We start from the raw sequence: 26,972 nt of genomic DNA on the forward strand, positions 1-26,972 counted from the left end.
TCTTAAGATTTGAGTGTAATATTACACAGTGAACCTTCATGTGCAGGTGCGATAAAGGAATTTGGAAATAGAGCAGTAATGACATAAAATCAGACAGGAGAATATTACCTTTCTTGTCATGTCAAAAAATAAGTAGCTCCTGCTTTTTAATTTGAACAGCAGGACTACCTGATTACAGAAGGAAGCAAAACTCTTAAAATATATACCAATTTAATTCTGGAACCTCTGGAGCTTGGGAAGCACAGTTCTCTCTGGCATATACACATAATTCTGACTTTGGGGTACATTCAGCTGTTCAGATACAAAGCGTAACTAACAATAAATTTTCCCATTTGAATTTATAACAGAAGATTGTTCACATAAATGACAGATAATGAGATCATATGGATACAACAATAAATGCCTTTATTAACTATCACAATAGAATATCCATTACCTTCTTTGCTTTTAAAGTTTTTCTCCATAATGTAGAGAAAATGCCATCTGTCCAATCATTTGTGGCAACATCAAGGGTACCAAACATCTGGGAAGCTGTGATTGCCTTTGGGTTCATTCTCATCTCTTTATGAGGAGCACCACAATCTGTCATTGCTTTCATCAAAATATTAATGCATTTGGTCTTTCCTGCACCAGTTGGACCTAGAGTCATCATACCTTTAAAACAATTCAAACACAGTTCAAAATGAAATACCATGCTACCATTTAATGATCCTTTCCATTAGCGATCCCTGTTTTATCCAAAAGCCAGTACAAAAAAGACGTTTCTCTATAAATGCCTGGCCTATTATGACAGGCAAGTCTATGTGGGTCTGTATCCTCCCTCAGGCAGTTCTGTTCCTTTTTGTAATTGGAAAACACAACTGCCTTTTGATGTTCATATGCAATGACACTGACACGACTGGTGGTAAACAAAACCAGTACTTTCTAAATATATTAAATGAGTAGTTCCCAATACATACAAAAACAAGCATATCTTTCAGAAACACACAAAACTAAACTATGCACCTACATCTATTTATAATGACACTTGAATACATTTTTTCTTATGAAAGTAATGGCAGGAACTGCACTTTTAATTTCATCAGGGTCTGTGCATATTGTCTAAGGAAAATAAAGCATGTCTTCAAAAATAAATTGAGCCTACAGCTGATCTTTTTCAGTTTATTTTCTATATGAAGTATTCAAGAGTTCCGGAGTCTGTTCAAAAGCAAATGGACATTCAGAATGAAATTTCCAGAGCCTTCTATGGAAGACAGGTAACTCCTGTTAATCCTAGTGGTAACTGGACAGCACAGACCTTAGCTGGCTCTATAAACATCTTCAATAGAATGAGGGAACATCAAACTTGAGTTCCAGTCCTAATCTGGTACAATACAGAGTACCTGGTATGCACACATGGATTCTTTATTTGCACACATTGCCTCTACTCCAACCAAGGGGAATCATGTGTTCTATAGACTTTTCTTCATTGCATGAAATCCTATAAGGATCCATAAATCCAAAAGTCTTTTTCCCACCATGAGCAAGACTGTGAAGTAAAAAGGCCCTAGCATCCAAGTATTAGGTCACTTGGAGCTGCATGGTCAATGGAATAACAGGCATATGTGGAAAAAGACATTTAGACAGAATTCCACAGTGGAAAAAGCCCAGAGATCCTATGGAGCTTCTTGCTCTGGAGCTCTTCTTCAAATAACTTCTTCCAGAAAGAGCTATATCTAATCACAATTTAAATCATAAAAGCTCTTGTGGTTCCAGTATCAGCGTTATAATTTGATATGGAACACTGAACCCAGCAGTTTGGATGCAAATTATATATGCAACCAAGTATTAAAAAGTAGTTCCTTCATCTAATCCATAATCTGAAATAATCTTCTGAGGCATTAGCTCTCAGACTATATGTGAGCAAGTATTTCCTTCTATTCATTCCATTTGCTTGAGTTTATTGTTCACTTAATATCACACTAAGAGAATAAAAAGGATGGCTTCTTCAATATAGATTTGCTACTTTATCTTTTCTCCCTCACAGACTAAAATGCCTAGATTTATAAGAGTCTTGGCAAGCATTTCAAAGGGAGAATATTTTTGTCAACCATGAATGGTAAACCTGTTTGTACTAGCATCTATGGTATTCTTTGTAGGACTGGCTAAGTTTTATTCATCAGCCTCTTGTGGACTATAAACATGGCAGGTATAGAAAGCCTGACACTGGAAGGGACCTGTGGAGTCCATCTTGCCCAAACTCTGCTCAAGCAGGTGGAAGGATTATTTCCCCTCAGACTCACTGGCCAGATTCAAACAAAACTGCACTTGGAATTATAGTGCATGTCTAGTAAAATCTATAAAATAAAAGAGTTGACAGATTATTTTTGTAATCTTCTCAGTATCACTACTTCACAGTAACATTGAACAGGAGATTCAGGACTGATCACTGAGCACAAATGTGGCTTTCAGAATACTGAACAAATTCAGATGACTCTGAATTGGAACAAATACTCTACACTTCAACTTATTCTATAGAAATTTCAATCATTCTGAAGGCCACCTTCTTATTTCCCATAAAAATGTAATGCTACAAAGCTAAAAATTCACTATGTGTGCATTGCACAGTGATAAAAAATCCTAATACTTTCCTATCCACATAAGCTTTAAAAATGACATCTGTCCAATTTCAAAATACGTCTTTTTTGTGAAAATAATCTACACTCCATACAGATAATATAAAAAAACTTGATTGCTTTTATGTAGCCTCACAACCTCTTCTCTCATACTAACCATGTCGGACTCGTTGAGTTTCATACAGCTGAATGAGTTTAAGAATCCATGGTGGATGATGGATAAGCCCTGCTTCCTCTGCCTGTTTTTGAATGGCTAACTGTAGTTCAGGATACACAGCTTTACCCAGAGTAATTCCAGGGAATAGGTCATTAATGAGACTCATAAATAAAGGTTCATCTTCATCCACCTATCAAGGATAAAGTAGGGAGGAAATACATTATTTATTCACTGATATTGTTATTACAGCTGTAAACACTCTTCAAGAACACACCATTTAAACGACAGTAGTAGAAAAGAGTATATTTTCCAAAGTAAATATTACACATCTGATTTATTAAGTGAATTTCATACAATGTAATCACAAGTAGCAATTTTTAAATTAAATACTTGAGGCTTATAAAAATATTAACTTTGTAATAAAATTTCTATCAATATAATCACACACATTTCTCAGTTTGTTATACAAGTCAGCGAGATTTATTAAAATTCTATTTTCCCTCAGATTTCTTATGATCTTTTTCATCCTGTAAATCACTGAAGCATGCCTATAGGTTTGACTGCATGTACCAATGAGCTGAATAAATTAACATCAGAAACAGTGTAATTGCAAGACTGGTTGCCAGTGTGAATACATGGACTCTAGATGCACTGTAACCTTTCGATTACAGCAACAGAAAGAAAGGATTAATACTTTAAATAGTGATAACAAGTCAGACTACACTATACAAGGTAGTGTTAGCTACTTCCAGTTACTTCATTCATTGCAATTCTTATAATATTCTAAAAAGACAACTGGCAGCCAAAATGTTTAATGTTTAAACTGAAACTCTGGATTAAGTATCTTCAATGACACTATTAAAAAGTAACACAATGGATTTTTCCTTTCTCTCCATAGATGGGGTAGAAAGAAGAAAAAACAAAAGGCATTTAGAGGTCCGGTCCCTTTAGATATTGGTATTTCTGATTATTTCTTCACCGGATGTTTCTGATGTGTTTTCCTCTCTTTAAGAAATACACTATAATTGTATTTGAATAAAAATAAATACTCAAGTAGAAAAAAAAAAGAAAGAAAGAAAGAAATGTATCCAACTGGTGAAGAAAAAGAGCTTTTCAAAGTGCATAATAAATACACTTCACAAAGGCTAATAAAGTACTCTGGGAAAAGACATCAGTGTTACAATACCAGTTTGGAGAGGTTCATGTCCCGCAGAACTCTCATCACTACAGTTTTCTCTGGCTCTTCGGGATTAGATCTTTTCACTGCTCCAAGTGTTCTTAAAACTGACAGGATATTTCTTAGACCAAAGTCATAGTGAACCTTGAAATGATACATAAGCACAATTGGTACCACAAGTACTAAAGGATTCAGTATCAAGAAGGGGTTGAAAAATATATTCTCTAAAGAAATCTCAGCTATTGAAGTTTTTTTTTTGTTTGCCAAGTTGCAATTTTGGCTACCACATTCACATGTCATCTGTAACAAAGCTGCTGCTTCTATCATTTTCCTAAATTCATAATATGTCAGATGCACAAACAGTAAACCACATGTCTTCAGAATGCATTTTGTTACCTGCCCACATAAGAACTGTTAATATCTTGATATGTGAGGTACTGGGATTGGTAACTAAAAGGGCCCATCTCTTGCTGATATAAAAAGAAAATACTGAAATTATACAGGTAAAATTTATTTATATGTAAGTCTATCTTATCCTATACTTATCTCAATTCATGCTCTGATATTTTCATAGCAACTGAGGTATCTCCACAAATAAGATGTCTTTTGATCTATATACAATTATTTGTAACGTATGATTCACTATTGCTATCACTGACAAACTGGAACAACACACTAAGCACTGCTCAAAACTTCAGCAATGAGTAGCTAACTGGTTATTACTCATCAGTTTGTAGGGGATATCAAGATGGTGAAAAATACCATAGCTGCAGTTCAAAATGACTGAGAAAATTCAACAAAAGATCAACATAGGATGAATTTAAATAAAGAAAAGTGAAAAATACTGCAGGGAAGATGATATCCGACTGCAAAAAATGTGAGGAACAACTCTTCTTTATTGAGATGAAAATCAGTCAGATGCAGAAAGCATTCTGAAAGAAAGTATGTGTCATGGGTCTCAAACCACAGATTCACCAATCACGTAAATCAACAACTATACAAGGCAATAATGATGCAAGCAATACTTTTGGGACAGTTGAAAAGATCTTTCCATTGAAGTTGGCGCTTTCATACCATGCCCAAAAGTTGGATTCTACACTTGAAGTTGAACCAATACTGAAGATAATCTATAAAGATATGAGCCAACTATAAAACACACTATATCACAAAGAGTGTGCTTTATAAGTAGGGAGAGTAAATGTGTAGCACATAGGATGACTTACAATTGAAGACTTCAATGTGCAAAAAAATCTGCAAAGAGGAAGGCAGAAGGAATAGGCAGGAAAAGGAGCAATGTATTCAGTTACGGCATGGGAGATTCAAGATTACGGCATGGGAGATTCAAATCAGCTTTATGGAAAACTTTGTGACCATAAGGAAAATCAAACTTTGGAACAGACTGCCTGAGAAAGTGCAGGCTGCCTGTCAATTGAAAATGTTAAGAAGAGTCACAAATATTTACAGCAAATTATCTAGCTAAGAAAACAGCCTCGGTGGTGCCAAGTGATAGGATGACAGGCAATAGGCATAAATGGAAATCCAAGAAATTCCTCTTCAATATCAGTTTTATTTTTCACTGTGATAGCAGTCACACATGACTGGATACAGGACTCCTTCCAAACTTAGCTCTCCTCTGATTTTATAATTGTACATAATGGATTTACACATGAGCAGGACTGTCCAAAGGGCTGCTGACAGGCACAGGCATGACAAAGTAGCACACTGCCATGGTTTTGTATAAAGCTATGCTTCTTGGCTTCTACTGCAGAGTATGGAATCATGATGCATGAAGTTAACTACCAGGAGCAAAGATCAGTGTAGCAGGCTTCTCTTGTCATTGCTGAAGAAATGTTAGAGGGTCCTCAAGAAATTATAAATTCACTCAGGAGATTGTTTTCCACAGATATACTAGCTGCTAAAAAAAGTACTATGTAATTTAAGTTATTAAGTGCGATGAAAGGGTAACATTCAAATATATCATTGTGATGTGACTGGGTCTCAGAGCTGTGCCTGTGTGCACAACCAGTACACTTGGTAATTATTTCCATTAATTAATAGCAAGGAGCTCCCTTGCTAGCATAGATGTAGATGATTCAAAGGACTGACCTAAGACAAAGCAATTGAACTACATGCCTTCACAACAAACCATTTGACTAATTGTTAAGGAAGTTTTCCACATAAGCATTTCAATCAGTTTCACAGACTCCTTCAGGCAGTTCCCTCTATACCTAGGCTAAATGTGAGGCAGCACTTATATGAGTCAGTATGTTGATTAACATGCTGAGTGGAGAATCCAGGGCAGTTTTTACTGCAGAAGTAACTATACACAGAAATTTTCTGCAGATGCAGAAATGGTCACATAGGAAAAAAAGTTCAAAGATTCCACTTGAGAGAGGCCTCAGAAAATTATTCTCAGAAAAGTACCTATAAGCCTGATAACTACTAAATGTATGAACATGGACAGGACTGAGGGAGTAAAATGGACAGCAACAAATCAACTAACACAAATAGATGCTACAATCAATAAAGGGTGATTCAGATTGCCTAAAAACTAATTTGAAGGCTAAATAGAAACACCTTGGGCAATATTACAGAGGCAGTAGTGAATATATGATCCTTCAGAAGACAGTCTACAACATGCAGCTGGTGAGCCAAACTCTCTCAGAAAAAAAAAGAAACCAGAGAGAAATGAAAATGAGAAACTAGTTTGGTTGGCAATATATATTGACACAGTGAAATTACCAAGGGATGGAGAAAGAATGAGAAAATCCAAACCTATACTTTGTTATTTTAACTCTCAAATAATGTGGGCAACATGATGCTTTGCCATCTTATTCTGGTGTAGTTGAAGATTTCTACACAGAAGACAACGAGGTCTTTAATAAATATGAAGTATAGATATGGACTAATATAATGGAGAATATAGTCAATATGTCCAGGTACACTGGAATCAAGTGGAGCAGGCTTCTCATCAGAGCTGCAGTTTACCTATTCCTCATATCGCTTCTCTTTGAGACCCTCTAGTGGACAGTCAGCATTCAGCATTCAGAAGATAAAAACTAGTTCTGCTCTTAAATGCAGCTTTGTTCTTTGTTTCTACCAGGCAGTTTTCAGTTATTTAAAATTCATACACTGTCTCTCCAATACATCAAGTCTTTGTAAGTGAAAAGACTGAAAAACTGTCCTTTACAAAGCTCTTTACAGCTCTGCACACTCTTCCTCCTATCTTTACCATTATCTTCATTCTGTTTAAAAATCACAAATCAAACTTCCTTTACTACACAAACTGGTTTGAAAACTAAAAATAACCCGATAATTACAAATTCTGTTGCCAGAACTTGAAACTGAAAACCTTAAAAAATGCCTACGTTTCTGAGAGTCAAAACAATTATGTATTCCATGAAAGTATATTCTCCACATTCCCTTCCAGTGACAGCTTAGAGTTGGACAAATATTTATTTTACCTGTTTAGATAACTGCTCTTCACAGAGCTTGTAGAGTGTATAAAATTTTCGACTAAGGATTTGGTTGTCTCGGAAACCAGCACTTGCCAGCTTGACTCGCATAATAATGCCACGGTCAGGCACCATCATAGCAACTGTACGAAACTGAATCTTCAGATTTTCCGGAAGCTCCTGTCGTCCTGCATAGCCAGGATTCTGAGAAATGAAAAAGATAAAATAAAACACTACTTACTGACAGTAGGATAGGAAGATTCGTCTTTTTTTTCATTATTATTTTGCAAACACAGGTGCACATGCCAGATCACACCAGATAACTGAAGCATGTCACAATTACACATTACTACTAAGCTGTCCAAATATTGCAGTTCATGAAAGACATGGTATCACATATGGTATTTTGAGATGCCTAAGACACACGGATCAAAACAGGCAATCGCTTACACATTATACTAGACCTGTTTTAAACAGTTAGCTCCTCAGGGTCTTGGTAGCATTGCAGTGCTGAAGGTTATTGTCTTAACTTAAACTGACCCATCTGATCTTTCACTAAAGAAGGCTACGCCATATGAATGACTAGCACATTGGTCAGCTCTGAGAACAGTAGTCTCTGGCTATGCAGTAATAACTCCTTCAATTCTTCCAGCAGTTTTCAAACTTCATTTTCTCTGGACTTGGTATTTCACAAGTTAATCTGTCTTTTTTATTCATTTGCTCATTCGTTTGTTTGCAAATTAAAAAGACAACATGAACACCATTTCAAATATAGGAAACCTGAGAATAAGGGAAAATGTTTTAATTTTGAATTATGTATACGTAGCCTAAGCTAGGGAGAGGGGAGTACAAAGAAACTTTTATGGGATTTTTACACTTCCTGTTTCTTTGCCTCCTGCACTGACAGAAACAATCCAGTCCACAGGCACCAAAGATAAACCTTTAGAAGGTCAGTGAATCAGAGTGAAGGTGACTTCCTTCATGCTGTCATAGAGAAGGATTGGAGTTAAAAGTTCGTCATAGGTGGTGAAATACTGACTGAAACATCTAGAGTAGTCCCTCCAATAGCCAATTACTTCTGTTCTATTTTGACAGACTTAGACTAAAAATACTAGATGACTGGATTTAATCTCAAACTGTCAAATACTGAACTAAAAAAGCCCTTAAAATATGTAGTTCTGACCGCATAAATCAAGTCCTAAGAGCCAGTTAAAAATATGGCCAAGCGAAAATATTATTATTTGAGAAAACTATATATTTTCTAAGAGAGTTCCGATGATTTCATCAGGAATACTTCCATGGATAAAGATATAAGAAAGATTTTCCACACTAACACCATTTACATGCATATACACATACCATAGTCAGAAATATGCCAAATTCTCTGTCCATGTCAACAACATCACCATCAGTGAAGATGAACTGAGGTTTCTTATTTTTCTTACACTGAAGTACAATATATATCTGCTGAGCAGCTACTGATAAAACTGGAAGTTCAATGCGGTTAAATTCATCAAAGCAACCCCATGCACCAGACTGGGCTAAACCTAAGTAAGAAAAAAACAAGGAAAATATTTGATTAAACACAGTATTATCAGATCAATTGAGAAGAATTTACATATAAAATGTATTCCATATAACATAATGTAACATGAGAAAAAACAAAGAATATTAACATAGAAGATGATGAGGAATAAAAACTCAAAATAAATTAGGCTGTAATGATACTCAGAAAAAAAGATTAGTCTTTGTAAGAAGGATGTGTAGAACTACTCTCAAAGAATCTTCACTTGTACAGTAACCATAAGGTGGTAATCATTCAGTAATATCGTACATACAAGGGGTGCTTCAAAAGCAATCCCTCTTTTTTATTATGTTGTCCCATGATGTTAGAGACAGATGTTGGTGGTAGGACAGTAGGGGATGAACCTTCCCACCAATATCCCATTACATGTTATTGCCACATGACAGAAGGCAGCACAGGAGCAGTATGACAGAATGGCATCTGACATGGAAGTGTGGATGAAGCAAAGGTGTGTCATTGAATTCTCCATGCAGAAAAAAAATGGCACCCACAGACATTCATCAACATTTGCTGAATGTTTATGGAGACCAAACAGTGGATGTAAGCACAGTGAAGCAGTGGGGTGGTGCGTTCCAGTGGTGACAACAGTGATGTGAAAGACAAGCCACGCTCTGGATAGCCATGCACAGCTGCCAAGCAACAAAACGAAGAGTGTTTCCATCAGTTGAGCTGTGCAAGTTGGTGAATTATGACCAGAGAACTATTGACAGAGCTGAATTACAGTTTCACTGCATTGGAAATGATGGTGGCAATACTGGCATATCACAAAGGTTGTGCCTAGGTGGATCCCACAGATGGTCTTCCTCAAAACCCACAACTGATCAGTGTTTCTTACCACCTGGATCCAACAAGGTCCCAGATGAGCACCTTAACTGATGCTACAATTGCTGAGGGACTTTCGATTCACCCCACTGGCCTAGTGAAGCTTTTTTTGGCTTAAGACATTTGAAGACAGTTCTAAACGCTGAGTTAGGAACTATAAATTAATATAATCTAGTACTGCACAAAACTTCCAACTGTCTTACTGGGCCTCCTGCTCAATTTCATTTTTAATTAAGTGAACCTTCCTACAGAATTTCTCCCATGGAGGCACCCCACTTGTGCAGCACACTGATGAAAAGACCTTGCAGATGTTTTTCAAATGCATTAGGGCCCTTTTGTTAAATGTGTTGCAGAACTATTACGAACAGCTACTAAAAAAAATAAAAATAAAAATAAAAAAAATTTTAAAAAAACCATAAAAGAGCAGTTTTGCTACTTTGTTTATTAAACAGCAATACCTACTTGTTGGGATGCAACAGGGAAAAGACCTAAATCTGGACACTCTTTACCAGAGACTCTGTTCCATATCATAACATCTCCTATACTTGCTATCTGCCTATCAAATGCTTTCTGCAACTGCTTTCTCTATAGGATGGTAAGTTCAGTTTTAGACAAGCAGTTTTCCTTGGGGAAGGGAAAAAACACTGTAATGCCATCTGCTGTATGGAGTTGGGAAATCTGACTCCCAGACAACATCAATATTAAATAGCTTTGAGTTAATTAAGTTCTAGCAAAACTATTCTATTCTGGTGGTGTTTAAAAAAATAATATAAAAATTAAAAATAAAAATAGAAAGAAAGAATGAATGAAAAAATACGTACACACCATCATAAACACTCAAGCAAAAATGACAGCAAGCAAACTGTCAGCTGTAAAACAGCTTAGAGAATTCAGCTTTGTTGTGCACTGTCACATGGGCATTAGTTTTTCTCCACTCAGAGAACATAATGTGCTAATCAAATATGGAAAAGGGGTAAAAGTAGAATATAAAAACCAAGACCAGAAAGATTACTGCCTAAGTTTAAGAATAAAATCAGTACAGATATCCTGGTTCTCAAAGTGGGGCTATGAAATGGCACACCATACCTTCTGTACTCTCAGGAAGAATTAAAAATGTGTCTCTGCCATGCAGTGTTGTGTTCCTTTCCATCTCAGCGGTGCTATGGCCAGTTACAGCTGGGGGGCCTGATCACTGAATGCTACAACATAGCTGTGTTGCTTAGTACATGGACTATGAATCCACACTCTAATGCTGCAGCCTGCCACAGCCACCCCTGTTCTGACAGATGACCCAACAGGCCAGCTGACTATCTCTTACCTGCTGCCTCATACATCACTCCATCTGCCTAAAAATAGGGTGGTAGTGCAGTCATTAATCATGACAAAGGAACTATAAATTCTACTCTTAGCTGAAATGGCATTCTTTTAAGAGTGCAGTGCACACAGGAGTGATAAAATTCAAAGCAAATTCCACTAAAACAGAATCCTGACTAGCCAAAGCACAGGCCACAGAGCTCCATGTGAATATATTCACCTTCTGAAATAAGATGAAGATCAAACCCTACAATAAATATTGCATTAAACATCAAATCACAAAAAGGCACCTCAGGTAAGACTGGAGTTATTTGACTCTATAGAAAACAGAACCTAAGCAAACATCATTTTTATATTCATTCACAGACAACTACAGAAAGGTTTCCTAAAGTGTATTCACAGACATTTTTCTGCAGTGGTGATGAAGCATGTCTGATTTGCAGTTTCTGGGCAATATTAATATTGAACTTGATACAATATAAAACTTGAAAACTCCTCTTCACTTTTCCCTAGAACAATGTGTTACCTCTGCTCCAGCTCGAACGACAAGTTGTATTAGAACCTGTTTATGGTTCAGATTTAAAAAACAAAGCTATCAAAGGTAGAAGTCCAGTCCTCAGATAACTCAGCTAGACTATCTGATTGTGAATAAAGAGAGACAGGAAGACAGAAAAACAGAACTTCATTTCTCAGTCAACGTGATGATGGAATATAAAGACTATCATGGACACGTTTGAGAATTCAGAGGAATTTCTCAGTGTGTACTCTTTAAAGTGCAAAATATTTCACAAGAACAGTTTTGTTAGTCTGCATGAAAGAACTTTTACAAACATGCATTAAAGAATCTCCCAAAACTGACCTTTCTCCTTCTGTTAACCAAAAACCAGCTCATTTCCTTCTCAGAGATAACATATCTATCCTTCATGATACGTTAAAGACAATTCAACACAAAAATTGTGATTCCAAGCCAGGTCCTTCCAAGTTGCAACCATAAACTTAAACTAACTGTTGGCTTTCAGAAATGATTTCATAAAATCATAGAAATGTCCAGGTTGGAAATGATCTTTAAGATAAGCAAGTCCAACCATCTCCCTCATCTATCAAGACCTATCATTAAACCATGTCCCTTATAGCCTTGCCCACACATCTCTTAAATAACTACTGGATGATGACTCCACCACTTCCCTGGGCAACCTACTCCAATACTTGACCACACCCCCTGTGTCAAAATTCTTCCTGATATCCAATCTAAACATCTTCTGGCACAACCTAAGACCATTTCCTTACAATCTATCACTGATCATCTGAGAAAAGTGACTGATAACTTCTCTGCTGCACCTACTTTCCAGTAGCTGTAGAGAGCTATAAGATCTTCACTCAGCCTCCTCTTCTCTAGACTAAACAATCCCCTCAGTTACTCCTCATAAGCCTAGTCCCTTCCCCAGATTTTTTGTTCTTCTCTGCACTCAAGCAACTCAATATCCTTTTTACAGTGAGGGAGCCCAAAACACACAGTATTCAAAGTGCAGTCTCACAAGTGTCACATACAACAGGGCAACCATTTCCCTAGTTCTGCTGCCCACGCTGTTTCTGGTATAAGCTAGGACGCCACTGGCCTTTTGACGACCTGAGCACACTGATGACTCAAACAGAACTCAGAGAGGATAAACTACCAAACTGCTTAGGATAAGAAGGCAGAAACAACAGTATGACACAGAGGTTACATTGCTGAGTGTGAAGAGATCAGTTATAGCTTAATCAATAAGGAACTGGGAAAAAAGTTGGAAGCATAAGAAGATAAATTCCCAAAAAAGGAGCAGAGAGGAAAAAGAAAACAGCTCAGTGATATCAAAGCTAAACTCTCTTCAAGAAGAAATAAAGGCTGACATTCCTTCTCCTGACTGACAGCTGCAGGTACAGCATGGATCTCCTGGTTATACTGTAACCTTCAGGAGATGTCACAGTACTGAAAATTATTCTTACGATACCATGTGTTGATTTAACAAGTCAGATTATTTCTTACCTTTATAGATACGGCCCAATCCTCTGTAGTCCATTTGGTCTGAACAATTGAAAACAACAACATACTTTCCCAGGCATTTGCCCATATCTTTAGTTGTCTCTGTTTTCCCTGTCCCTGCAGGTCCTGCAGGTGCACCACCCATACTCATGCCCAGGGCCTGTGCCAGAGTGATGTAACATCTAGAAAAAGAGTAAAGACTTCTATTAATCCATTTCTACTGTTAATTACTTGAAGTCCTTTAATGTAACCACAAAACCTGTATTATGTAGGGCTGGGGAATGGTGATGAGTGTGCCTCCTTGCAGTAAATCCTGGGTTGACATCTCCAGGCTTAGATCACAGCCTCCCCAAACAGTATGGAGATTTCTAAAGTGAGAAATATGACCTCTGTTCTAACCTATAGCTCTAAAGTCCCAGTAAACCTGTGTTCAATTATGTTAACAGTGTGATATTCAATAGCTTTATGATAAATCTGGGAAGAGAAAATGGGCACTGTAAAACAAACAAATGGTACCAGTATCATATCCTATAAAATAATACAGTGCTCATTCTAACATAATAGCGGTAATAATGCTTTATCACCTCATTAGCCAGTAAACAGTTAACAGACGCTCAGTTAATGCAGAAAAAACATCATTCCTAACCGTTCTGTTACTGAGACTGTGGTAAGTCCATGAACAGTACAAGTCCTAAAAAAGTGCACTTGCATTTCTTTTTTTGCAATTGCCACGGTATGGGCTGTGTCTAACATGTTTAGGAGCATTCTGTTTCAATCTTATTAGTACAATGCAAGATAGCAAATGTGTATTTATCATGTGATTCAGGAATGATTCTGAACACAAGATCATTAGCTACACAGCGCTTGATCCCAAGGTGACTAATGCAAAGCTTAAATGTTACTACCTGAAAATTATCATAAACTCATATAAGTCCACATAGTGGTATTAAAGTGGAAAATTTTATAAGGGGAATAAATTCTGTTCTAAAAGAACACGTAAATATGTTTCCCATAACAACACTAGGAAATATCCCTGCTTCAAACATTCTTTCAATGTATGGCAGTAGATAGCTACAAATCTCAGCAGCTCTTGCTTGGATCTTGCAGGTAACCCCAGACAACTCTGGGATGTGGTTATTATAGCTTAAGCTCTCTTAAATAACTCATTCTCTTCAGAAATAAAGTGAATTTTTAGTATATAGATAGCCTAAGCAAACACTCAAAAGAAAAGTCAGGGTGTCTCTATGGGGTGCCTGACTTCTCTGAATTTAAACATACAATATGTACATATAAAAGCACTGGCCTCTGCTGTTCAGCATCAGTACTGCAGCACTGTATTGCAAATCAGACTAAGAATTCCAACTTGCATGAAAGTTAAAGGCTCCAAGAACTATGCACTGTAATCTTTTTATAATAACCTGTCAGTTAAAGGAGTTATAACAAGCCTGTCTGTACATCCTAAGTACTCATTGCAGTAGGTGAACTCCACATCCGTGATCTGGATAACACATTTATCCAAGTCTTCAAGAAAATAAAACCGAGATTGCTTTTGCCATTCAAAATCAGATGGAGATTTAATGTTCATACGGACCTATGATGCAAGAGAAACAACATTAATACAGATGTCAAACAACATAACAAATTCATCCGAAATTCTGTTCTCCATACAGAAGAAACGTCTGCTATGCATGCATTTAAGAGGTGAAAGAATGAGTACAGAAATAGTCAAGATTCAAGACACACACTGTTCTTTTCAAAACTCTTTCTAACTTAGTTTGATCATCTCTGATCCCTTCAACCACTTTGATTTTACTTTGAATTGTGTTTAGAAATTATTAATTGTGTCTTTAAAAGACCTCAAAGAACAATGACAGGTAGCTTAATAAAAAAACAACTATTTAGTAAAACTGGTTATACTGCGCAGTGCCATTACTCACAACATTTTAAATGCTGGACAAAGAAGGAATGTGCTGTATACATATCTGTGCACTTGTTTTGTATTTTTCAGAACAAAGTTGCCACACATGTTCAGAGCTGTAGCAAATTAATTGATGTTGTTTCATTATGTGAGGCCCCATCTGGAGTACTGAATTCAGGCCTGGGGCCCCCAATACAAGAAAGGCATGGAGTTGTTGGAGAGAGTCCAGAGAAGGGCCACTAAGATGATCAGAGGGCTTTGCAAATGTTGTTTTACTCACATTTTTATGACTGTAGTTTCATATTTTCAGAAAACATCTAAAGGAATTCTTGTGCAATTCAGTTATAAAACAAACCAAAAAAACATTAACATATCCTTTCTGGGTATTGTTGCTATCTTTTTCAAGCATGTAGAGCCCCACTGCTTTAATCTTTTAATAACTATTACTTCAGATAAACACAGAGCTCAGGTTGGAAATCGCACGATTGATAGCAATGCTAAGGGCGTGTTTTTCATTCTTATGTTTCATTTTAATAATTTATTACATTCTCAATTTAAGAGAATGTCTTAATTTAAAAAGTATTAATCCCCACAATGAATCTGTGCATGAGAATCAACAACCACTTAAAAACCTGAAGAGCGCTAAGTCTTAATCCATGAATTTATTTATTTACACTTCATCCTTATCTTTACATAACCTATATATGAAATGAAACTAAGTAGAATAGATATGCTATACAATAGCGCTAATGTCAGAGCTACTCACAAATAACACCTTGTAAGACTTGTGTATAAACTGTATGTGCAAAAGCTTGTATACAGAAAGTCTCTTAAAGGTTTCGGAAACTTACCAAATCATCAAAGATATCCTTCTGGTGTACATGAATAGTAATTAAAGTTTCATATTTTGTGCGTTCCATTCTTGTCAGATTGTGTGTAGTCATGTCAATCAAATCATTTAGAAGTTCCAAAAACTTCTGATTTGTTGCGTGCATTACCTTACACAGCAAGAACAGTCACATTAATGTAAATACAATTTACTTTCCCAATGTTTAGGAAAAAAAACATCTGCAAACACCCTGGCCCCATGAAATCTCTGTTTTGCTTTGTATGTATTAGGTTTCAAATCCCAAATCTGGATATGTGGGCTGCCCTCCATGTATACAGTCATAGCCCAGAGGTTACGCCTCTGGATGAACATGTCACAGACAATTTGATTCCAAGATTGGACACATCTTCAGCTGATTTCACCCCTCTATATTTTCAGAATCATCAACCTTTTGCTGTGGATATTGCATATCCACCCAAACAGTATCTTCAGAGGTGAACAGGAACCCAGAGATCTATCCCGTTTTCTAACTAGAGAAGATAAAAAAATGTACTATAATCTTCGATGCTAATGCTGAAATAGTAATTTCTTATGCAGCACCAGATTCTGTCACAACAAAATACAAAATAACTATGTAACAGTGACTTAGGTAAAAAGCATCAGTTTCTGTCAGTGGCTTTCCTGGTACACAAAAAAATCACCAAGTGTTAAGGTGTCAGAAAGAGCAGCTCATACATATTCCTGTTACAAATATGTGGCAGAAGGATCACACTAGCTTACTGTGAATATATTCAAACCCTAAAATTCTCCCCATTTTCTAAGAATAAACTGTTAAAACCATGGAACTAAGCAACCTCCTTGCCCTCCAAACACACATAGAGGTTGTCCCAGACAACAAATATTGTTTTCTAGGAAATGAAAAATAATCTGAGTCTAGTTAGTATATGAACTGGAGTAAACTAAAAGCAGGTCTGTGCCCTTTATGAATTTCATACAAGAAAAGGCAGCACTAAATGGTCATCTCCACAGTCTTGAGTCTTTGTTTTAATTAACTATGAAAGTACAGCATTGCACCTTTCTCCTCAGGTTTTTTTAACTGTAGGATGTTGCTTCTAATTCTCAGTCCCAATTCATTGTGTATTCCTGATTAACAGTAATTTCCAACTTTTTCATTCATATCCCTTCTTCCACACTTCATAGATTCAGTGTTATTAAATTAATAACCTCTTGGTGTTAATAGCAGCTTCTCTGAGCATTTGAGACTAAATCAGCACCTCTTAAAACAGCTTCCATTCTTTCCTTTCCCTGTAAAAAAACACCTCACAAACTGAAAATTCTAAGTCACTTTATAGTAGACAAAAGCTGATGAAGTACAATTATTTATCCAAATACAGGAAGCTCTTACTTCTTTCCAAATCTGTTCTGGGGAAAGTAATAGTATGAGACTGACCATATTCCCTAATAATCGCTTCTCAGCATGACTGTGCTGACAGAACAAAAGAGAAAATCACAAAATTAGAAACAACTTTAAGGCATATACTTGGCAATTTATGAGGAGGTGTGACCTTGTAACACATTTTATCATTTGCTTTCCTGTTAATCTATTTGTTATTCTGGTTACCTTATTAGTATTTTGTGCTTCTTGCTGCAAATTACTTTTAACTTTTCACAATACGTACTGATCCAAATAACAATTTTTAATTAATCCCCAGCGATTCATTAAATGCTACCTTTTTGTCTGTTTTGCTACTGTTCAATGCATTCTCTGCATCTCTGGTCCAGATCATTTGAATTCCCAGAAGTCCTATTTGGGCAGGAAACATTGCCTGAAAGTCATACAGCTTAAATCCTGAGTCGTTAATGGCCACTGATGCCTCTCTAATGATAGTGTGAATTGTTTTCCGAATCCCATTCAGCAACTGACCCAACCAGAATTCCACGTTGCCCTGAAATAATAAACAAGAAAGTATTTTTAAAGAATTGGTTTATGAATAATTCACAAGGCAGAAAAGACCTGTGTGGCTTTCCTTCAAACTCTCATTTCCCTCTTTGCCATTCTCTTTGTTATTTTTTGTTATTCACTAGTCTAAATGATTCCTCTTCACCTGCTCCACTGCCTTTCTGCAAGCTCTTATGTGTGATGGATTTGGTACTTCCTATCAGTGTTGCTGAAAAAACACCTGAAGTAATTGTTACAGAATGACACAACTGTCCTGTCCTTTTTGCCCTTGATCTTGCTGTTCACATTGGAAGGTTTCCGTTCAGCTAGGCAAATAGTAACATGATGCATCACTGTTTGTCATTGCAACATAAATCTATTTTAAATCAAGTCATGAAAAAGTACAATATACACTGTCATTACCTGAGCTATAACTGGTTCAATAATATTGACTCGTTCTCCTTCTTGAGATTCAAACAATAAAATCTGGTCATAGTTTTTTTCATGAAATCCAACCCGGTTAACGTTGTCAAACAAACTTAATAAATGTGCCTGCAATAGAACCAGAAAACAAAAAGCTCCACGAACTGATCTGATATGGCATCCTTATTCTGCCTCTAAATTACGTATTAGAAGGTTTTGCAGCTTTTGTATAGGTGAAAAAAAAAAAAAAATTAAAAAAAATTCACTTGACTAAATAAGAACTTCACCACGAAAATAACAAAAGTCACCAGTTACTAATATTGGCCATAAGAGCATTACTGCTTTGTTACATGTACCTGAATAGTGTGGGAATCAGATGCTTGACCAAGGATTTCCAGAAGAACTGGATCTGACACAAAAAAAAATCTTGGAAATTTTAACCGCTTTTTCTCCAAGTAACCAGTCAGTGATTTCTGACAGATTTCCAGTTGCTCCAGCAAATGTGGCAATAGCTGTGCCAAAGTCTCATCTCCAACACAGCACTGTATTATGTTTGGTGTTTCATGAGCTTTCTGCATAATTTTCTGCCACGATTTATCGATGTTTTGGAATCTTTTGGCTTCCTGAAGTACAAAAAAAAAAAATAAAAAAAAAATAGCACTCCATTACCACAATGTATTATCTCTCCCTCATATCTGTCAAGTTCTAAAACTTAAAGAATTTATCTCCTGGAAGAAGTCAGAGCACTTCCTAAATCTTTCTCATCTATCATCATGGGAAGACATAACAGTCCTTTGTAGAGACCGCAACAGTTCAAAGAGATCACCATACATACAGCTGCCCAAGTCTCACAGGATCTCTTTGTGGGACTTAGTTAGGAACCGAGTCCTAGATGCACAGAATTCATACAGAAAAGCAGCCATTGCTTTATCATATAACCTAGAGCCTACAAACATCTGCAGGTACAAAGAAAGTCACACTTACACATTTGAAAGACAAGATAAATTAGTTTTGTGTTCAGTAGTACTGAACCCTTTGTAATCATATGATTCACCAAGACTGGAAGTTGACAAGGAGAGCTGAACCTGAATTATAAACAATTGTGTTCCTGTAGGTACCACTAAGTTTGTATGCAAATCAACCAGGCAGACCTCAGTCTGGCAAAATTTCTACTAAACTGCCTGTGCACACAAAACTTTATTATCAGACACATTTGTAAGTAAACTGTGATGTGGATAATCTCTTATTACAACCTACTGCCTTTCATATATTGTTATCATATATCAGCATACCTGAGGTAATTGCTTTGCAATGTCTCCACCAACAAACACAGCTTCAAGGTAAATCCAGAGGTTCTGTACAGCAATCCAGTTTTCAATTATTTCTGCTGTATTGCCTAACTTCTGGACCCACTGTTGTATAGTGGACTTAAATGGTGTGTTATACCTGCACAAACACAAGGTTTTGTTTTGTTTTTTTTAAAAAAAGTCAAATATTATCACTGTTTACTTTTGGTTTTGATTAGATTTAAACCATATGTGCATATATTAACTTTTGTACCTGTTGCTCATGAGTGAGCCCAATATCATGAGGCTGTCTTCTATCAAAGCTACTTTCTCTAATGTATCTGATCCTTTCAGAAGGAGTTCTCCTCGTGTTTTGAATTGGCCAAAACTGAAAACATGGGTACTCCATTCACTGATGACATGCTTCAATTTTGCTTCGATATCCTTTTCTTTAACAGCACCGATGCAGATATCCTATGTAAGATTAAAATAGTAAATTGCATTCCTCAAATAATAATACAATATACACCTGTAAAGGCAATCAAAATTTATTAGCTAAATCCTGACTTCAGTGTGAGCTTAAGCTAATGAAAATATACATAGGAAGAACCCCAAATAATTAAGTTACATCACTGAAATATTGTATGGGCTATACTCCATCATCACTGACACAAAGTCACCTTACACTTCTGAGGGTAGATACCCTCAGTAGAAACAGACCAAGAGCAAAGTGTATTGGGTACAGCTGAAGTTTGATTTTATGTTTTTCTCTTACAATTGGAACAATCAGGTCACTACTACAGAGACCACAGGTTTAGAAAGCAGATTCACAATAAAAATGAAGTTTGAAACAGCTGGGGTTTTCCTTCTTTATTTTTAGCTGCAATTTATCCTTGCAAAAGATGACAATGGCATAAAATGAATGTGGCAATATCTTTGTGTACATTACACAAACCTTCTCATTTCTATGTTCTCTTGAGAAGAATGTCTGAAATACAAATAAACCTTGTCTCCCTCTATTTCTATGTATCCTACTTCTACCATGTTCCAAGGATTTCAAGCATTTAGCAGGATTGGACTTACAGACACTTTTTCTCTCTCAAGGGACATTTAAAAGGAATTGAAAAAAATATAAAGTAAGTGGATCTTAAAACAGAAGCATGACAGAATCACACTACTCTCAAAAAAACAGAATTCCTTCTATGGTGGGACTAGCATAATACCGTCTATTCATTTCAATCCTTCTCCAGGATATAAGGAAATAAATTAGACATCACTGCTGAAATCAGCTACCAAACAACATGCTAAAAAAGATATCTCCAACTGAAGCCAAATTTGTTTAGATTACGAAGCTGACTAGATAACAGGACAGAAAAGTAAACACACCTCAATATCTTCTTTATGTTTTAATAAGGAGGCATCCATTATATTTTTCAAAGAGAAATTTTCAGAGTCAACTTCAAAGTGATGTCCAGTTACTTGTGCAATTTTTTCCCAGTGTCGAGACATCATCGCCTAGAAAAGTCCATAGGAATTAGGAAAGATTTTTAAAATCTATTATTTTAGGACTAGAATGATCACATTTTTTTCATTGTATCTGTTAAATAAACAGATCTTTATCTCCATTCCACTGCAAGCATTAATGGTTTTTCTCATCTCATTACAAAACGTTTTGTTTTACTTTCCCGTGACCAATCCCAGCTAGATTTTTGTCATAAAGCTGCTTTAATCTATAATAAAGAATTACAGAAAGCATCTTACAGTCATACAGTACAGTCATAAATAGAGTTTTTCAAATTAATGTTATCTCCAAATTGTTATGCTGAACATGCCTTGTTTGCCATCATTTCAAGCAGGGGGCAGCTCTCTGTGAAGTCATCAATTTTCTTTTTTAGGTCTCGAAATGCTTGCCATTCCTTCAGAGCTTTTGGTAGCTTACGAATTCTTTAAAAAGAACAAAAAAGAAGAAATATTTGATTCCCCATAACCACAATTATACAGTTAATAGTACAATATATTCTCATTTTCTGACCAGTTTAAAAAAACAAAACCAAATATCCAGTCACATGCTGTCAGCATAAAATATAGCTGATTGTTTCTGACTGCAGGCATGAAACACTGCTAGAGACAGGAAAAACTCAAATTAGATTGGGTTAGTTTCCATTTCAGTTGAACTGAAGAATGATAATTTTACCTGCAAACTCATGTCTGAACTTAAGCCATTACAGTACTTCCATTTTATTTAAAAATTGAAAATACACTCTATTTTATAAAGGGAAAAATGATTAAAAACCATGCATTTTTTTTCAAGCAAAATAAAGTGCAACTTAAAACAAAACTGATCTGCCTGCAAGCAGAAATCAAATAAATCCTATTATATAGATAGTTTGTATGAAAGATATTTAAAGAACAGTCTTCCTCTATGAATGATTTCAATATGAAAAATAAATGAAAATGAAGAACGTCAAGCACTGTGAACTGTCACTGCTCCATTTACCTCTAACAAGTTACAACAGTTTTCATCTGACAAAGATATAGAGCAAAGACTGACAGCAGTTCTTTTATAGTTCAGCGGCAGAAAAGAGAAACAGCATGAACCCAAGTCATAGCCAAAAAAGATCCTTCAAAGACGTTTTTCATTTTTCACAGCCCAAAATCAGACAGATCTGTCACACAATACTGGAGCACGTGTGAATCCTTCACTCCTTGCTACTATGAGGTAGAAAAACATATGCGTACTGTCATAACACTGCAATGATCTCTGTACTCTTTCATCTTGAATCCAACAATAGACAATACCAAATGTGCTAAAGAATAAGTATTGCAGATAGATAGAAAATTATATACGGATATGTGGATAAAGCTTTGTGAGACAGTGAATAGCTACTCCAGTGTTGGTGCACAACAACAACAAACTTTCTTACAGTGGTTTTCTAAGGCTAGCAATTGGACAAGGAATCCCTTCACTTCGCAAAGAAAATTGATGATAAATGCAAATAACATTTTCCTTTGTTTTGATCTCAGTAATAATTTCCAACAACAAGTTCCACAAAATATGTACTACATTAACAAACTACTCAATTGATCAGGTTTAAATTACATTCTTAGGTATACTAGACATTCTCTTTTAAGTTATACTAAAGTTAAAGGGAAATTTCCATATAGTTGTTAATTATAATTTTCAGTAGTGTTTCTTACCACATTCCTTTTCTAATTGTTTCCTTTTCATATTATTTATTATTATTTAAGATGGAATTATTTGTACCTAAAAAAAAGTCAAATTCAAGATTCTTCTTCTCATGGTAATTTTTTTTCTACTGTACTATTTTTTTTAAAAAGGATTAGCAGTGAATAATCATGCCACTCCATGAAAAATAAGTAACTGTGGAAAAGAAGATTATGTAGATTGAAGAATCGTACTGAAACAAAATCAAGTCTTCTAGGTACTACTGAAACACAGAAGTGTATCTACTTTAAATACATACACCTTTACTATTATTTAAAAAATAATAATAATAAATAAAAATAAGCTGGTTTTGCCCCAAAACTGAAAAGCAATTTACTCTTTTTTTTCCAAAAATGGAAAAAAATCTCCACCTCACCCCTTCAACATCTACACAAGCGGCCCTTGATAAAAGGGTGACATGCTCAAAATACCATGCAACTAAAAAGCCTGAGGACAAAAAAAAAAGTTTCCATGCTTTTCAAAGACTTGGGATGAGATAAAAAGCACAGATTTGATCTCTTGAATAATACGCCTGAAGTTACTCAAGTGTCTCTCAGGTCAAATTTTGAACACAAAATCAAAAGCTGATCTGAACCATGCATGTTCCAGAAGAAAGGATCTGCAGAAGAGAAGGGTCTTAATCTTGAGTATGAACTTGTCTTGACAGAATTCACTGAGAAAGTGATCAGAGACGCTTTGTAAAAAGATAAAGAAAAGGCTTCTACAAACCTAACAAAAGAATGAAAACAGTTCGTCTATTTTCCACTAGAAGAAAACCATAACGTCTTTTTTTTCCCCACTAGATGGATGTGATAAAAATACTGCATAATTGTTTTCAACATATTTGTTTCTGATGTACAGTTTGTAATTCCCATTAAGAGCAAAAGAGACACTGTTGTCAGGGAATGGATGTTGAAAGACTTCACAACTATTCTCTACTTTTGTATGTAACAAAAATCCTTTTTTTTTTTTCGAGCAACTCTATACATGCTCTAGGGACAGAAATCAGAATACAAAGAAAGCTGTCAGAGGGAAAATAAGCTAAATCCTGTTGTTTCACAAGTCTTTGCCACTGAATGAACAGGGGAGCAATGAGTTGGATCAAGCACATCTTGCAGACCCAGCCAGGGCTGTTCAAAATTGAATCTATCTTCACCAGCGGAGTAGGGGAAAAAAAACTTTTGCGCTGAGCACTTAAGCAACCCTGAGTTTTATATAAATCAAAATAGCTCTTCCACCCAGGGTATTTTTCACAGAATAATTAACACCAAAAAAAAGTGATAAATAAAAACTCTACATATGTCACCAAATAGCAACTTACTTGTTTTGAAAATCCAGAAGCTCGTGGTTAATTTTTTCAATATTCAAATCACTCCAAAGCACTTCACTGTATCCATTGATACTAGCAATAACTGAATTGTAAAGACTGTAAAGTTTCTGAAGCAATGAAAGCTCACGTTTAATTTTGTGCAGTTCAGGATACTCTGAAATTTTAAAAGATGAAAACTGTTAATGTTAAGTAAGTACAACCAAATGCATGAATGTAAAAACCCACATATTTCTAAAATGGATACTTAATTGTTCTATGAAATCAGATTAGCTGTCTTTAGCACCTAATAAAGCAAATTTTACGTGGTTGTTTTACATAAGGACACCAAATTTCAAAGCACAGCAATTATTTATTCATTTATTTTTAATAGATATTCCTTACAACAGTATAATGTCATCTTACAAAGGCGGAGCTGCACTTACCTATATGAAGAAGACAATGTTGAAAAAGTAGATGAAAAGGTAAAATAATATATTGTGGTTTTATACAAGAACTAAAATATTCCCCATCTCAGTTTGTACTATTTAATTAAGATGCAGAGATTGAAGGGGGGTGGGGGAGAGGAATTACTTTCAATACAGAAACTTGACATACGCTAAACAAACAATAATAGACAATGAAAGTATTTTAAAAGATCCCCTCAGATGAAACATTTTGCTTAGTTTCTATCATACCTGTGGGGCTTTGTAGTTAAATATATGATGCCTATGTCATCAGACACAAAAACACTTAATTCAGTATTTACAAACTGAAATACTTATCATGCTTTAATTCATAGAGTAGCATCCAAAACTAGAAGTGTGTCTGCTTAAGAATCATAAGAATGTTACAGACAAATTGCACCATCCCAGTGAATTAATTATATATCTAGCTCAGGGACAATCTGAGTACGTCAGCAACATATTCCTAAAAACCGGGTATGAAGGAACGTAAAGAGGAAATGTGTTTGACACTAGGCAGAAAAAGCAAGAGAGCAGAGTGGATAGACCCTTCCTGGGATGCATGGAACAGTGCCTTTCATTTTCCACTTATGTATGTGCAGGCTGACAGACACTGTTTCACATAACTCATAAGGAATACAAATATAATTTACTGCTATAATTAAAACTTTTTTTCTTCTTTTTCTGTGATGAATCTGGACACAGGTCCCCCCCAAAAATCACTTATATATATAAATAGCCCATTGGGACAGGTATCTATGTTCTCTGAGAAAGTACCTGTAATGGGAAGGCCAAATAATTCTTCTCCACCAGAAAGAGAGATATACTTTGTCCACAGTTCATCAAATTTAGCTTGAAAGAGCTGTAATCTCTCACTTGCTTCATGGGGAGGAACATTTTCTTCACTGGGGCCACTGTAAAAATAATGAGATAAGAATTTGAGATTCAGTACAAATATCAGCCATGCAGGTTTCATGAAGAAGCACAACAGAATACACTTAATGGATAGTATTTAAGATTTTCTAATGTTTTGGGTTGTTTTTTCCTAGAACTTTTTACAATAATTACCAGAAGAGAAATTCGGAACAAGAATCTCTGCTAACTTCCAAGGCTCTACCTACTTATTTAAATATATGCTTTAGTGCTTTGTTGCATTTGGAACACCACAAAAATCTGGATCTGCACTGAGTATCAGCTCTAGCACTGAAGTTGTAAAAGCTGATCTGTGGCTGTAAGAATACCTTGTATTCTGAAATCTGGCTCTTTTAATCAGTTCTCATATCAGCATCGATGCTGTGTTAACTCTTTAAATGCACCATTTTGAACAATCACTAATTAAGCTTAATTTTACTGTACCACAGTTCACCTACTTTTCATTGTAGTCTTTGCAAAATTCTGCAGTATCAGTCTGGAATCTCTGAACACCTCTCAGCAAATCTGTTTTCATGCCTGGCTGTAACTTCAGTAGCATATCCCCAACCTGCCGAGCCTAAATGCAGACAAAGAGAAAAAACAGGTATAAAAGAAAGAAAGAAAAAAAAAAACAACAGAATTTTTAGAAAGAAAATGGTTTTGTTCCAGTATTTCAACATAAACTGTCTAACAATAACTGCTGTAGCTGTCATTTGAGAAACAAACAATACACCAATGATACCTGTGTGTTTAGGTTCTTCCAGGCATACGCCAATCCATCAACTCTTTCCATGTTTCCATCCTGAAAGAGCAGATTGTATCTCTGAAGCACAGAATAAGATTCTTCAATAGGTCCAACAGTCATGTCAATTTTAACTTCATTCTCTCGAATTTCCTTTAGTGATTCCATTGCTCCCCGTACATCATCAAGGTCATGGATAGGCCTGCTTAATTTCTTGCTCAGATTTTCAATGAACGAGTAAATTTCATCCATGTCTGTGGCAGACCTTTCATTCAAAGCTAATCCAAACATTCTTTGTCTTGAGTGGCATTCCTGAATGAGGGCTATTTTCAATGACTCTGTTGCAATATGCACTGATTCCAGAACAAAGTGGTTTGGCAGTTCTCTGATTTGCAGTTCTAATTGCTAAGAAAAACACAAGTGATCAACTTTTAATTTCACTACAATTTTTTGAACAGTTCCTTCTTATTAAAGACATAATACTTACAGAAAAGTATCCAATTTGAGTCTGGAATTCAGCAATTGTTGGATTAGTCTCTATGAATTCCTTCACTTTTTCCTCTGGATCCTATATAAAAGTTTATTTTAATTATTACTTAACATTGGTATTGCAATAGTCTATCCAGGACTCAGCTGTCTGATGTACCGTGCAAACACAAATAATCCCTCTTAACAAAGTTCAGAGTATAAGCATTATGCTCCAGCTGTGTCACTTGATCTGCTTTTCCTGATTCTCATTCTTTTTACAGTACTTGTTACAAAAGCATTTGAAATCTATCTAT

The 26,972-nt window shown here is 35.8% G+C and overlaps 1 protein-coding gene across 1 annotated transcript in view; it reads right to left on the reverse strand.

Annotated features, from left to right (window-relative positions):
- LOC107309909 (dynein heavy chain 5, axonemal-like) overlaps positions 1-26,972 on the reverse strand; it is a 141,341-nt gene that overhangs the window by 85,420 nt on the left and 28,949 nt on the right. The window contains exons 28-47 of the mRNA XM_015855081.2: positions 26,678-26,758; positions 26,191-26,595; positions 25,907-26,025; positions 25,314-25,450; positions 24,088-24,250; positions 21,373-21,484; positions 20,927-21,055; positions 19,815-20,014; positions 19,547-19,700; positions 18,611-18,877; positions 18,255-18,383; positions 17,623-17,838; positions 15,915-16,061; positions 14,564-14,736; positions 13,149-13,327; positions 8,764-8,951; positions 7,414-7,608; positions 3,959-4,093; positions 2,773-2,962; positions 437-654 (exon numbers count right to left, since the gene is read on the reverse strand). Coding sequence (XP_015710567.1) covers positions 437-654; positions 2,773-2,962; positions 3,959-4,093; positions 7,414-7,608; positions 8,764-8,951; positions 13,149-13,327; positions 14,564-14,736; positions 15,915-16,061; positions 17,623-17,838; positions 18,255-18,383; positions 18,611-18,877; positions 19,547-19,700; positions 19,815-20,014; positions 20,927-21,055; positions 21,373-21,484; positions 24,088-24,250; positions 25,314-25,450; positions 25,907-26,025; positions 26,191-26,595; positions 26,678-26,758 — 3,537 coding nt within the window. The remainder of the gene's footprint in view (positions 1-436; positions 655-2,772; positions 2,963-3,958; positions 4,094-7,413; positions 7,609-8,763; positions 8,952-13,148; positions 13,328-14,563; positions 14,737-15,914; positions 16,062-17,622; positions 17,839-18,254; positions 18,384-18,610; positions 18,878-19,546; positions 19,701-19,814; positions 20,015-20,926; positions 21,056-21,372; positions 21,485-24,087; positions 24,251-25,313; positions 25,451-25,906; positions 26,026-26,190; positions 26,596-26,677; positions 26,759-26,972) is intronic.

The sequence above is a fragment of the Coturnix japonica genome, chromosome 2, assembly GCF_001577835.2.
Source record: "Coturnix japonica isolate 7356 chromosome 2, Coturnix japonica 2.1, whole genome shotgun sequence".
Taxonomy (NCBI): Eukaryota; Metazoa; Chordata; class Aves; order Galliformes; family Phasianidae; genus Coturnix; species Coturnix japonica.